Genomic DNA, 13,079 nt, shown 5'->3' on the forward strand with positions numbered 1-13,079 from the left:
TGTGTCTTTGTGGAGCGTGTCTTCCTCCTCCTGTCAAAACACACACGTTTTTTGAACTTGAGCTTTCGCGACGCGAGGGACTTGATGTATCCACCGTCTATTTATAACACAGAGAGCAGGTGTGGTGCTGATGCACAGAAGCAAAGTGATTGGCTGCGATCTTCACAAGATCCTCCATGCTTTTGTCAACAACACACACACACACACACACACACACACACACACACACAAATATACTTGCAACTGCCCTAAAAAATGAATGCACAGACATACATTTTTATAAGTGGAAACTGTGTAGACATATGTACAATTACCTGCCAATTTATTAGGTACGCCTGTTCAACTGCTTGCAAAGGCAAATATCTCGTCAACCAATCACAAGGCGGCAACTCAACTATTACTTTATTGGCCCCAGGTTGAAATTTGTGGTTTCACAAAACATATAAAAACCCATAAAAACAGCATCACATAAAACACGGCAACAATAAAAACCCACACACACAACAACTCCAGTGCAATGACAAGGGATCATATTACAAAGTGCAGTGCAGAATTCGTCAAGAAGAGCAAAACAAGACACTATATCTCCTTACATGTGCCCTGAAACGCCTCAGTGGATTTAAGGCATGCTGAAGTTCAAACTGAGCGTCAGAACGAGGAAGAAATTGACTTGTTTCTTGGTCGAATTATTTTCGGAAACCGCTCATCTGCTGAGATTTTTATGCACCAACGTCTCTAACGTCTTTAGTTTTTACAGAGGATGCCTCGTTGATGTCAGAGGTCAGAGGAGAGTGAGTTCAAATGAATAGACGAGGCGATAGAAACTCACACCGTGTGCCACTCCTGACACTTTATAAGGTGTCCTGTGTACCAAATAAAGTGGATAACGTGTGCATACTTTCAGAAAACGAAACATGGACGTGGACAGAAAAGGGAAACAGATGCTTCCCACAGTTTCTTTATGATATGAGTACAGCCGCCACAAACAAACCCCTGTGATCTAGTAGACAGTCCCATTTGATTGGGACAGATTTATGTGTTTTAAATTACTTAAAGTTGCGATTCTTTTATCAATCATATCTCTTGGAAAAGGCTGGTTTACCTGTTGAAAAATGATATACAATAATATTGTGCTCACTCAACAAAAGAGACAGACATATCCTAACGCAAACGCTTCACAAACACCTTGTTGCTCTGCACCTTTGACCATATTTTATGCCTTTAACTGTCACAAAAAGGCTCCCGCGTCTCTAACCATTAACTTATGTAGCTTATTATCTCAGGGAAAAAAAAAAAAAGGGAACAACATTTCATGAGAATCGAGAGTGTGTGTGTGTGTGGGGGGGGGGGGCATTGCTTTGTTTGCATTCGCTTTTTTATTGTGGCCATTTGCACGTACCTGCAGTGAGGCGGAAAGCACCAAAGCTGCAACCTCACAAAGGAAGTAGGTGTTTTCACTGTTTCAAAATCTACATATTAAGAGTGACTGTTTTGAAGCTGTGCTCTCAACAAAAGGATGAAGCGCTGGTGAAGAGCATAAAGAGGAACGCGCTCTCTCCACTGAGTCTGCTGGACTAAATAAACGTCCGGTGGATATTCTCGGATCGACAGATTCAGATTCAGCACAAGAGGAATTGAGAGTTGGGAATTACTGAAACACCTTCTTACTTCTTGGATACAACACCCCTTTTCAGCTCAGTGACGATGGCTGTGATTGTACTGGTGACCAAGGACTTCACCAGTCCACTATTCTTGGTGCGGACATGCGAGGTGTTGTGCACCTGCACTACCTTCAGTCTCGTATCCTCGCTGAACGCGTCAGAACTGAGCAAGAACCCGTCTCACGTCCAGCACCTGAACACGTTCAGGGTCTTCTGCATGTTCACCTGGTGCTTCTTCTTCACCCTGAGTCTCCTCATCCACGCTCTTAGCATCATCCATTTTCACAACCTCATCCCGGTGTCCTGGAAGAACCTGACCGTGACAGTGGCTGTGTTGGGCAGTCTGATGAACCTAAGCGCCTCTGTCCTCTTCCCATGGCTCATCATGAATCACGATCAGGTCTCGCCGAGCTCGGTGGCAGCGGCGGTGGGTTCCTGTTTCACCTTCATGGCCTACACCTCAGAGTCCTACATTCTTTGCACACAAGCCCAAGAACAACGAGGCTACATGGGCAGCATACCTGGTCTCCTCAAGATTGTCCAGCTGTGGGGAGGCTGTCAGCTGATCCCTCTGCTTGTGGAGGTGGTATCTAATGTAATACACCGGTGGCAGATATGGGTTACCAGCACAGCATACGGCGCCTGCATCCTCATGAGTCTCATCACTCTTGTGATAATATTAGGTGACTTTGCCAGGCGGTGTCTCCTTCCCCTCGACAGACTCATGGCTGGCTTCAGTCTGATCGGGGTGTTGTTGTACATGGTGGCCACGGTGATTTGTTTCACAGAGGTCCTGCAGCTGACAGAACCCAGACAAAGCGTCCCCAACAAAAGCAAAGAGCTGGTGGTCATGGAAGCTATTGTTACCAGTGTCACGCTGTTGGCTTATACTGTGGATCTTGCCTTTTGCATCAAACTTCTGTGTTACAGAAGTCACACATGAAAAATTCACTGCATTGTATTCCGTCGATTTTTTTTTACTGATTTACTGATTTATTGATTGAACACTGTTAGCACTTTTATGGCTTCAGGTTCATTTTAGAATCGATTCTAAGATTTTACTCTTGACAATGAAAACAACAGGGTGTTACAATCATCTGGTCAACAGCTACTGGATGTTCCCAGGTCACGACACAAACAGCAGGGTGACCTTTCCTTTGCTGTCACCGCCCTTAATCTCTGGATTAGGTTACGTTCTGCATTTGCATTCAATTACTGACCTGGGAGTTTTTAAAAATAAACTGAAAACACTTTGATTTAGAACTGCTTTTAATATTCAGTGGCACGATGACACTTTTGTCTAATTTCATTGATTTATTTTATAGTTTTTATTGTATATTCTAGTATGTGTTTGTATTCGTTCTCTTTATGTGAAGCACTTTGAGTACCGTGCAGGTTTTGTAAAAAAAATGAATGCAGAGTAAACAGAGTATAACATAAATACATTACAAATAATATTAAACAAATAAACCTCCTTGATGTATTTTATTATTATTTATTTTTCAAGCTTAAGACACCTAGGTAGCAAACTTAAACCTCTATTATATTCTGTTATTATACTCAGATTTTGAAAAGACATTTATCCACCATAGTGAGGAAAATACAGAAAAAAGTGTCCCAAACTTTGTAAAAATCTGTCCTTTTCCAGTGTGAGGCTTGACAATTTTGTTGTTAATTAAGTTTTTCTAATTAAGCAAGTAACAAATCATCATGCGGAAGTTACATATTATTGCTTTAAAGGTCCACCATGTAACATTTTGATGAAATAGTTTTTCATTTGGCAGAAACTGAAGAAGAAATGTTTAAAGTTTATTATTATCATTATTATTATTATTATTACTGTTGTTATTTTTAAATTAACAACCACCTGATTGTATGATGTGTTGTTTTTCATTACCCTAGAATGAGCCTTTTAATGTATATTTATATCAGGAGGATATTTTGGACCATCCTGTTTTAAAAAAAACATCCTTTTGGGAGGAATATTCAACTGTAACTTAAAACTTTACCAACAAATGTTGCAGAATTTCACACATTATACCTTAAGTAAGTAAAAGTATCCCTTCATTAAATTATATCATTACATAAATCATACTAGGCTTCAGTATTACTTTTATGTTTAAATTGATTTAAAACAAGTTTCTTTTGGAACTAAAAAAAAACTTTACTTTCATGTTAAAAAAAACCCTGTCACATGGCAAAACTGCAAAGCAAAAAAAAAAGCCTGGGAGGGACAAAAAAAAGAAATCTTGTAACAGTAGATGTGAATTTGAAGAAGTAATCCTGGTTTGCTTTGTTTAGTGAATACAATTATATGACTTTTCTAAATTATAATCCCTGACATTTAATACATTACTGATAAACTAATCATAAACATTTATTATACAATATGTGCATGTAAAAAAAACACACATGAAGACGTATGAGATATAGAAACAAGTATGTAAAGTCAAACCTCTCTCTGTTTGACTCAGCCACGCACAAGTAATGAACATGTTACTTTCACATTTGTATGACTGACGATCAGGATCTGACTTTATTGTGGGTTTACTGTCATGGCAAACAACCATATGACTTTTTATAGACCAGTTAACTGTGACACGTACTCAGTAACCATTGATCCTGGTGTGTGGGACAGGTGCACTGACTCATGAGCACGCAGCACAGTATACTGATGTGAAGATGAACAGCAGTCGTCGCTGAAAAAAGACAAATTTACATATTGACGGTGAGCAGAGAAATGAGAATTTATGTTGTAAAAAAATTCAATAAATTGCTCCATATAACAAAGAAATCATTAAAACTGAATCAGTTTGGTTTGTGGACAAAACAAGAAATTTAATAACACTCATTTGCAGGTTTGGGAAACACTGATCTGATATTTTACAGACCAAAGAAGAAATAGATGAATCAAGAAAATAATCGACAGATGATTTTTTTTTTTTTTACAGCCCTACTTGCAGATCTAAATCACGTTAAACTTAACGTTGCTATTCTCTCACATTGAGAACACTCTAGTACATACATTGATTTTGGGACTTTTTTTTAAGACACTGTACACAGTAGGGCAAGTATATGCCCAACATTCAGGCACATACAGTAATAACATTTTGTCCTGTAAGGAGAAAGTACAGTTAAAATCTCTAAAATGTTATCAGAGGTGGTGAGGTACTTGTATTGGTGCATCCCTAAGTAACGTTAGATTCAGGATGATTTAAAAGTAACTGGGAAGTAAGTAAAGGGGAATATAACCATGCCGGGTGCTTTCTCTATAGTTTATTTTACAGAAAAGAAATAATCCATGTCTAATGTCACATTCTGTGATACCACACTTACTTACTACTGCTACATTGTATTTTCTAAACTATTTGACTGTACTTTTATTATACAATGTACTTCTTTACTGTTGTTTCCTGTGTATGTGTATCGTTTTCCGTATCGTGTAACGTATGTCTGCGCGTGTCAGGGACTGCAGATGGAAATTAGCTTATAGAGCTACAATCTAGTAAAAAGCATATTTTCCCTTTGTGGTTAATGTTGCTGCACATGGTCCCTGTTCTATAAACTCAGAAATGAAATTAATTTTATGGATTTATTTTATCTCTTGCACTGTTTATTTATGGTAAACTCTGACTCCTCATTCACAAACTATTAATATGGTGTTTTTTCTGCTGCTGACAAAAGAACCATAACCAGAGGAAATAATAGAATAAATAAGTATTAGTTATGAATCACGTGTAAGTGATGGGTTTGCACTTTAGTGCAGATTAGTCACATGGTGAAGAATAACCTCCCTGACAAACCTTTGGGAGCAAATATTATGGCTCAGTTTTGCAATAAAAAGTTTGCCAATATGGAGAAATGTTTTTTTGTGTGTGTGTGTGTGTCTGAGAATTAAAAAAGTAAATAAAGCCACATTTCATTTCACATCCCCTCCAATCATATTATGTCATTTTTTTAACATTCATTTGAACCCATTTAACAATGTATTATGTCAAATTTGACTATATATTGACTGTGATGCAATGGTAGTTAGTGTTATCTCTCACTGATAGTTTGGTAAATAATTCTGTTCCCTCAGGCCGTGCGGATTTCCCGTCAGTTGAGACCATATTTGTATATTTCTTTACTCATCTTTTATTTTGATAATGAGTCAGTTGGTTATTTGCTGTTGTTTAATTATATTTCTACAAGCTTTTTTTTTTAGGTTGGAGGATTAGAATTGTATTTCCCCCACATTATGAAGAAGCAGTATGCAATATTTATATAATTATATTTATAGAAATTGACTTTAAACGGACCGTGGCTGGATTTGCTATTGCAATTCATGTGTGGCTTCCAGCTCAATTAGTTTATCAATCAATCAATTTTTACTACAATACATATTATTTTAATTTCCACATCTGTCACTTCTTACTTAGATGTATTGTTATTTTATTTAAACAAGGGCTAAACACTTCTGTGCAATCCAAGCCGTTTTAAATCTGTACTTTATTTTATAAAAACCGGAAAATACTGTGCAACGACATTATTCTATAAACTTATTTACATTTACACTGTTTACCTTTTCACATCTGCCTCCATCTGCTCTAGGCATGAAAGCCGCTACGCGGAAAAATCGATCGTCCACGCTCGCCCGCCAAGCCTTGCTGCTTCCTCCCCTCCTGCTCGCTCTCGATTGTTCTGGCCTTGATGGATTCCAGCGTTTTTTCTTTAAGGAACTGGCTTCAGTGAGGCAGTTGTCAACAGGCTGAGCGAGAAAAGGAGCAGCTCAAACTACTTGGTACGTGGAAGTGATAACACTTAAACAATACCCTACGCTCTCACTTGGCCGGGAAAAGCCTCTCGCTCGGTTCCGGATGTTAGGCTTTGTTCGGCGGATCCAGACAAACATGAAGTCCTCCCCGCACGGTAAGCCCTCGTTGCCTGGTGTGCGACTTTGCGAGATGACTTCGTTCGGCAAAGATTTCAAAACAGATATTTGAATCATTGTGTAGCAGGGGAGTTTATTTTTCATGTACGCCTTGTTATTTAAATAATATTGAGTCTTTTTCGAGCTCATAAAGGTGTTTAAACCGTGTCAGTTAACGTTGTTAGCTCGTTACTTCATCTGCATCACAAGACAGGCTGGTTTCACTGGTCTGTGATGCTATTCAACTTGACAAGTCATTATGTTAGCATGAATGTTAGTTTACATGAAACACCCGTATAAACTACTGCAGCAAAAAGTTTTTGTTTTTTCTCAATGTGTAGGCCACAGTCTACAATCAATGTACTCATCATATACCATTAATGTATCTACTTAAAAGTCAAGAAGGAAACATCCCAACCTAGTGTTCCCAGTGATTTCTCAGCTTTATAATAATAAAAATAACACAGTTAGTTCTACCTTTTCAAGAGCAGACGTCCCAATTTAAGTGCTACTCAAAGAAAAGACAGAGACACGGAGCAACAATAGACAATTCAAAACAACACAACAAAACAGGCAAGTCTGAAGAAATGGGTCTTAGCGATGAGCCGATACCATACTCAGTATCGGTATCAGTCCGTCAAAATCACAGGATCGGACATTGAACAGATACAAATGAACAATCCAAAATATACTGTATGTCGCGTGCTCCACTAAGCACAAACTAAAAACGAAAACAAAATCAGCAACAGCATTTTAGCTGAATCATGTTTTTGGCTGTTTGTTTCTTCTTCATGGGAGAAGAATATTTGTAACAGTTTAACAAGGTGCTGTGAACAATCTCATAGTTTCAAAGGTTTAAAAGGACTAGGGCTGAATGATTTTATACAAATCTAATTGTGATTATTTTGACTGAAACTGATTCACCACATGAGAAAAAAAGTCAATTTAATTCATATAATTACTCTAATTTTCATTTGAATAATCTGTTTAGAATGATTACTGTGAGATATTGGTTTCATCTATGTTTCTTACATAAATAGTTGTTCAGGGTCTGCTTCATGATATATATATATATACTGTATGTATGTTTATGTATACGTATATAATGTATATATGTATGCATATGTATACGTATATATATATATGTATACACTCACACACACATTTCTTTACTAACTTATCTGTTACAGTTGCACAGTTTCAGGCACCTTGTAACCGCTAAACTTTAAAATATAGAAAGATACATGAAACAGAAGAATTAAATATATAAATAATATTTAAAAAAAGAGACGATTTTAAACAGTTTTACAATGATAATGTGAATATAGAATAGAAAAAAATCAAAACCACATACTAATAATAATTAGTTAAATATAAGAATGCTCCCAAAATAAACTAGCCGACAATGATGAATATGTACGTAGTGCAGATTGTGTAAATGATGAAAAAAATAAAGGTAAAACAAGTACTACAGTGTAATTGAATAACCTAATCAACAAGATTGATTATGTGCACAAATATGTATGTTTAGATCATGAATCACAGCCGAATTAAACAACTTAAATGAAAGGTTGGAAATAATTCCCAAATAAATCTGAAGACAGACAGCCCCTCTGTGGGTCTCTCAAAATGGCTGGTGCAGCTGACATGTTTGTATATCGACATAATGATTTTGCATTTTTCATGTTTTCTTAGAAGCTGTCTGAACAACATGCACATGTGAAACTTGACTCTTCAGTAAGCAGATGCGAGTCCCAGGCTGGATTGAATGGCACTGAGGATACAAGGTAAGCACTTTGCCAGTAAATTTAAACTCATTATTGATCCGTTTCCTGAGCTACAAACGACCTTAGTGAAGGCAAAGTCCAGATAATCGGAGAGGGATGGAAGAGCAGCCGGGCCGGCAGCACACTGACTGAGTGGAGCTCAGGAGAATGATGATCACAGTGGAAGATGAAAACAAAAACGCTTCCAAGGATCAAAGGAATGCTGTGTATTCTTTTGTTTCATACTGTATGTGGGAAAATGACACATTGATGACATCTTCGACCCTGTTTGCACCTGGTATTAACGTCCATCCTGAGTGATCTTATCACAAGTGGACCGTGCTAAATACACACTTAATACGCCTTGAATGTGTCCTTGGATCTAATCACTAAAACCACATTTTGAGGTTGGTAAGTGACGCATTTGGTCATATTCCAGAGCTGCATGAAGACAATCCATCCTCTGGACGCTTCCACCGGTTCAGTTTGGTATGTTACACAGTTATTTGCATTTGGATTGTCAAAAGTTAGGAAAGGTATCAAAATAAGCCTATTATCCACAAAGTGGAAAAGTGCAGTTCAGCTCGTCACAGTGCGGTTTGGAATGGTACACCCCGATCTGACCTGCATTTCCATTGGGTTTGCATTTATTGTTGGGCTCTGTTGTTTCGAAGTGGTGTGAATGTCACACTATTTATGCAGATGACACAGCTTTTTGCCATCCAGCCTGTATACTCAGTGGTGGAAATGCAACGCACTGTACTGCTTGTTGAAAACACAACTTGACCAATTGCTTATTATAATTATTAGCTGATGCACTCTCACTCGCTGTAGTTTCACAGAAATTAGAAGCTTGATTGCGGTGGCCATCGCTACAATATTAGCACTGATCGACACTTTCGTTCCATGCAGTTATGCAGGTACATAAACCTGACATGGTTATATAGGCAATTAGCTCTGAAGAAACATGGCCTTTGATTTCTGAGCGTCTCTTGAAAGGTCACAGACCAAAAGCAGTATTTTTTCCCAAGAAAATGTAGACAAAGGCAGGGCTCAGGTGTAGTGGTTAGCACTCTTGCATTTGCAGCAAGAAGACTTGGGTTCCTGGGTTCGAGCCCCATGTGGAACAACTTCTGGACGGCCTTTCTGCTAGGAAAGCCTTCTTTCTGCATGTTCTCCCCGTGTGTGTGGGGTTTCTCCGGGTTCTCCGGCTTCCTCCCACAGTCCAAAAAAATGCAGCTTTGGGGATTAGTTGAATTGGTCACTCTAAATTGACCGTAGGTGTGAGAGTGTGAGTGAATGGTTGTTTGTCTCTATATGTGGCCCTGCGATGGACTGGCGAACTGTCCAGGGTGAACCCCGCCTATCGCCCAACGTCAGCTGAGATAGGCACAGTACCCCCCGCGACCCTCTGGTGGAGGATAAAGCGGTAGATAATGGACGGATGGATGGATGTAGACAAAGGTGTCCCATTGAACCAATGTTGAATCTTTGGGGGTAGAAACTGCAGAGACTGCTGCAGGTAGTGCTGTGAGGTATTGCAAACAATGTAATTGGCTGGACAAACTATGTGAGGATTCCATTTTTAAACATCTTTTTCTACTCAATTGATCCCAGAAGGGAATTTTTTTTTAAAAATAGATTAGACGACAAAAAAAAAACTTAAATAAATTGCAAAACTATGAAACGGAAATGCACTTGATAAAAACACAAAATCTCTTGATTGTGACACATACAGTAAATGTTGTTTAACAACTGGGCCTCAACTGCAAGGTGTTCTACAGGTTTCTTTGCACACAGGACCCCAAGGTATATTTTAAATGTTTAGTCACCTTCTTCTGGAAGATTGCTTTGCATAATGTCATCTAACCAGTTTACTGCAGACAGTAGCCTCTATTTATTCTTTTCACTTTTGACATGTAGCTGTTGCTCATCTCATACATGTACCGTTTTCCCTACATCTTCCAAGGAAATTTCACCCCGCAGCCGACCCCCCAGGAATATGTGTACTTTGAAATATTGGCGTCTAAGTCATGTAATGATGATTGATAGAGCACAAAACCTGCTGAAGCCTTCATGTGCACTCCAAGACATTTCATGTCCAAGTCGTACACAGTACACCTGAAAGATTTGTATCCAATATTCACTGTGTTCATTCAAAAGGTGAAGGACCATCACTACATCTTGTCTTAATATGAAAGGTCCTCTGTGTTGGATTTAGTGGCCTGCAGGTGTAGTGATTCATATTGCAACTTACTGAATCCCTTTATAACATGGTAGACTCCAAGGAAGTGAAAGGGAATGAAAATACAACAGCACTTAATTTCCTGGCGATTGAAAGCATAAGCAAAGAAAGCATTCATATACTGTATATATTCTTTTTTTTTAAGATCACCTTAAATTCTTCAATGTAGACATTTACTCAAAACTGAAAGTAAAGGTTAAGATCTTTCCAATATCATATTTAAATTTGTTTTCCCAAAAAAAGTAAATGGAACTATCAAAGACATTTGTACTTCTGAGAACTTTGAGTAGTGTAGTCATGTAGTAGAACATGGCTTTGAACATAGTTACCTTTCTAGTTATTTTTAAATTTGTGCAATATTTGTCTTGAATACATCCCAACTACTAATCTTAAATATTAAAATGAGGTGCATGGATAATATTTGCATATTAAGTAATATCAAGAATAGCATAAATTAATTTAATGCCAATAGGAGTAGTCCGTCTGTACCCAAAGCTTGATGTACATACGAAGTACCTGCAAACACAAGCTCAGACCATAATTATTATGATAAAAAATTATGATAAAATAGAAAGTACTGTCACCTGCCAGTGCACATTTTAAGCTTGTATAAGCTGAATCAGAGGAAGTGAAACAACAAAAAAATAAAATGTTTTGTTTTTGGTCGCAGGATGAATGTCGCTTTTGCCTGACACAGATAAGACACAGCAGTGTTACACCGTGTGGGCTTAGCTGCCTGCCATGTTAGAAAGGATGCATGAGACGGAGTCGTCGTGGTGTTGGAGAAAAAGAAAAGCAAAAAAAACAACAACAACACAGACCTCTTACACCTGTGAGAGACAGAAGGAGGTTTAAGGTTTGAGCAGCAGGTGCGGTTATGGGGGATGTCACACTTCAGTAGCACTGGCAGCGTATCAGAATCATTTGGTGAGGATTCGTCCTCAGTTTCCTGTCAGTGACGGGAGGTTAAAAATAAATGTGCGTGAACTAGTCCTCCACTGCTAAATGTTAACTGTTAAGAATCTACTGTAAATGACTTTCGCCGTTTACTTCAAATGCTTAATCTTTAACTGACTGATCACAAGAGAAATTAATAGTTTGAGTTAAAGATAAAGAGTGTTTGTCATTGTCATTTAGCAATGCAGTAAAAAGGGTAGTGGGAGTTATGTTGATTGTTTCACTCATATAATCATCAAATGTCATACTTATCTTTCACCTCAGGACTGCACACTTGTGTCTCTGCGTAGGAATTTCCTGACTCCCCTGTTGACTGTACACCTGTTCATAGCTCTGACTCATTTCGGGGCCTTCCAGATCTCACCAGGTCTAACCTATTTTTATAAAACCAAAATTTTCTTCCGTCAGTCAAGGCTGAGTAATTGTTGAGACCAAAAAAAACCACACACACCTTTAGCTTGGTTATGCCATTATTTTGATAATCTTATGCAAAGTTGCGCAACATTTATGTCAATCCACAGTTGCATTCATTTTTTGGCCAAGATCTTATTTTTATGATGAGTTTTTTGTTTTTAAGAGTTGGACCACTGAGAAAGTCTTCTCCAGCACAAAAGATGCTCAGGTCTGGACTCTGGTGGCCAGTCCATGTGTGAAAATGAGTCACACTCCCTGAATTATTCTATCACAATACAAGCCCATATGAATTCTGGCATTGTCGTCTTGCAGTAGGCCTGAGAAACTTGGTCATTCACTATATTTAGGTAGTTCACTCACCATGGAACATCGCTGCACGTAGACCTGACCAACTGAAGCAAACCAAGGTTTTAGAAAAGTCACCAAAGGCTTGTTTAGTAGGCACGAGTAAGGCTTTTTTGGTTGGTCAGTGTACTACAATTACCCTGCCAAGTTTCCTCTTTGCTAATTGATGAGAGTAGTGATGCAACAAAATCAAAATGTCATGATATGATAACATCGCGGTAGCAAGTCCATGGTATGATATTTATTGCGATTGTAATGTAGTTCTACGAAGATGGTAAAGTCCATCCATGTTTCACAATTGAGAATGCACTCTGATTGCCTGAGGCTCTGTGTAACTTTTTGTCTATTTGTAGAGCTCATAATAGTGTTTGACTTAAATACTCTATATCCGTGAAGACATTTTATACCTTGAGCTCAAGCTTGTTTACTAAAAACCCTTTGAGTCCTTTGCTCTCAACTATGAAAATGGTCTATTTGGCTACATATTCACATATTTATCTTGTGATCTCTATGGAAGTGAGGTTTTAAAAGTCTACGTTTTGGTGAAGTTTTTTTTTTCCTCATCATTCCAAGTGGGTTCTCAAATAACTAGTTATACCCAATGTGTGAGGCATATGTAATTCTGGGATTATATATGTATTGTACATCCATCCATCCATCCATTTTCCACCGCTTATCCGGGGCCGGGTCGCGGGGGCAGCAGTCTGAGAAGGGACGCCCAGACCTCCCTCTCACAGGACACTTCCATTGTACAATTATACAATAATAATTCTGGAAGC

General features: G+C 38.3%; 2 protein-coding genes across 2 annotated transcripts in view; both read left to right on the forward strand.

Annotated features, from left to right (window-relative positions):
* Positions 1–1,704: 1,704 nt before the first annotated feature.
* Positions 1,705–2,604, forward strand: LOC310940716 (myeloid-associated differentiation marker homolog; the record flags this gene model as incomplete). The annotated part of the gene is made up of 1 exon (XM_083905707.1): positions 1,705–2,604. One exon carries the CDS (start codon positions 1,705–1,707, stop codon positions 2,602–2,604), a length of 900 nt encoding a protein of 299 aa, XP_083761833.1.
* A 3,851-nt stretch (positions 2,605–6,455) lies between these two features.
* LOC310940723 (testis-expressed protein 2-like) overlaps positions 6,456–13,079 on the forward strand; it is a 34,509-nt gene continuing 27,885 nt past the window's right edge. The window contains exons 1-2 of the mRNA XM_083905713.1: positions 6,456–6,572; positions 8,272–8,360. The gene's annotated coding sequence lies outside the window, so the exon portion shown is untranslated. The remainder of the gene's footprint in view (positions 6,573–8,271; positions 8,361–13,079) is intronic.

This window comes from Microchirus variegatus (genome assembly GCF_963457635.1).
Source record: "Microchirus variegatus genome assembly, chromosome: 19".
Taxonomy (NCBI): domain Eukaryota; kingdom Metazoa; phylum Chordata; class Actinopteri; order Pleuronectiformes; family Soleidae; genus Microchirus; species Microchirus variegatus.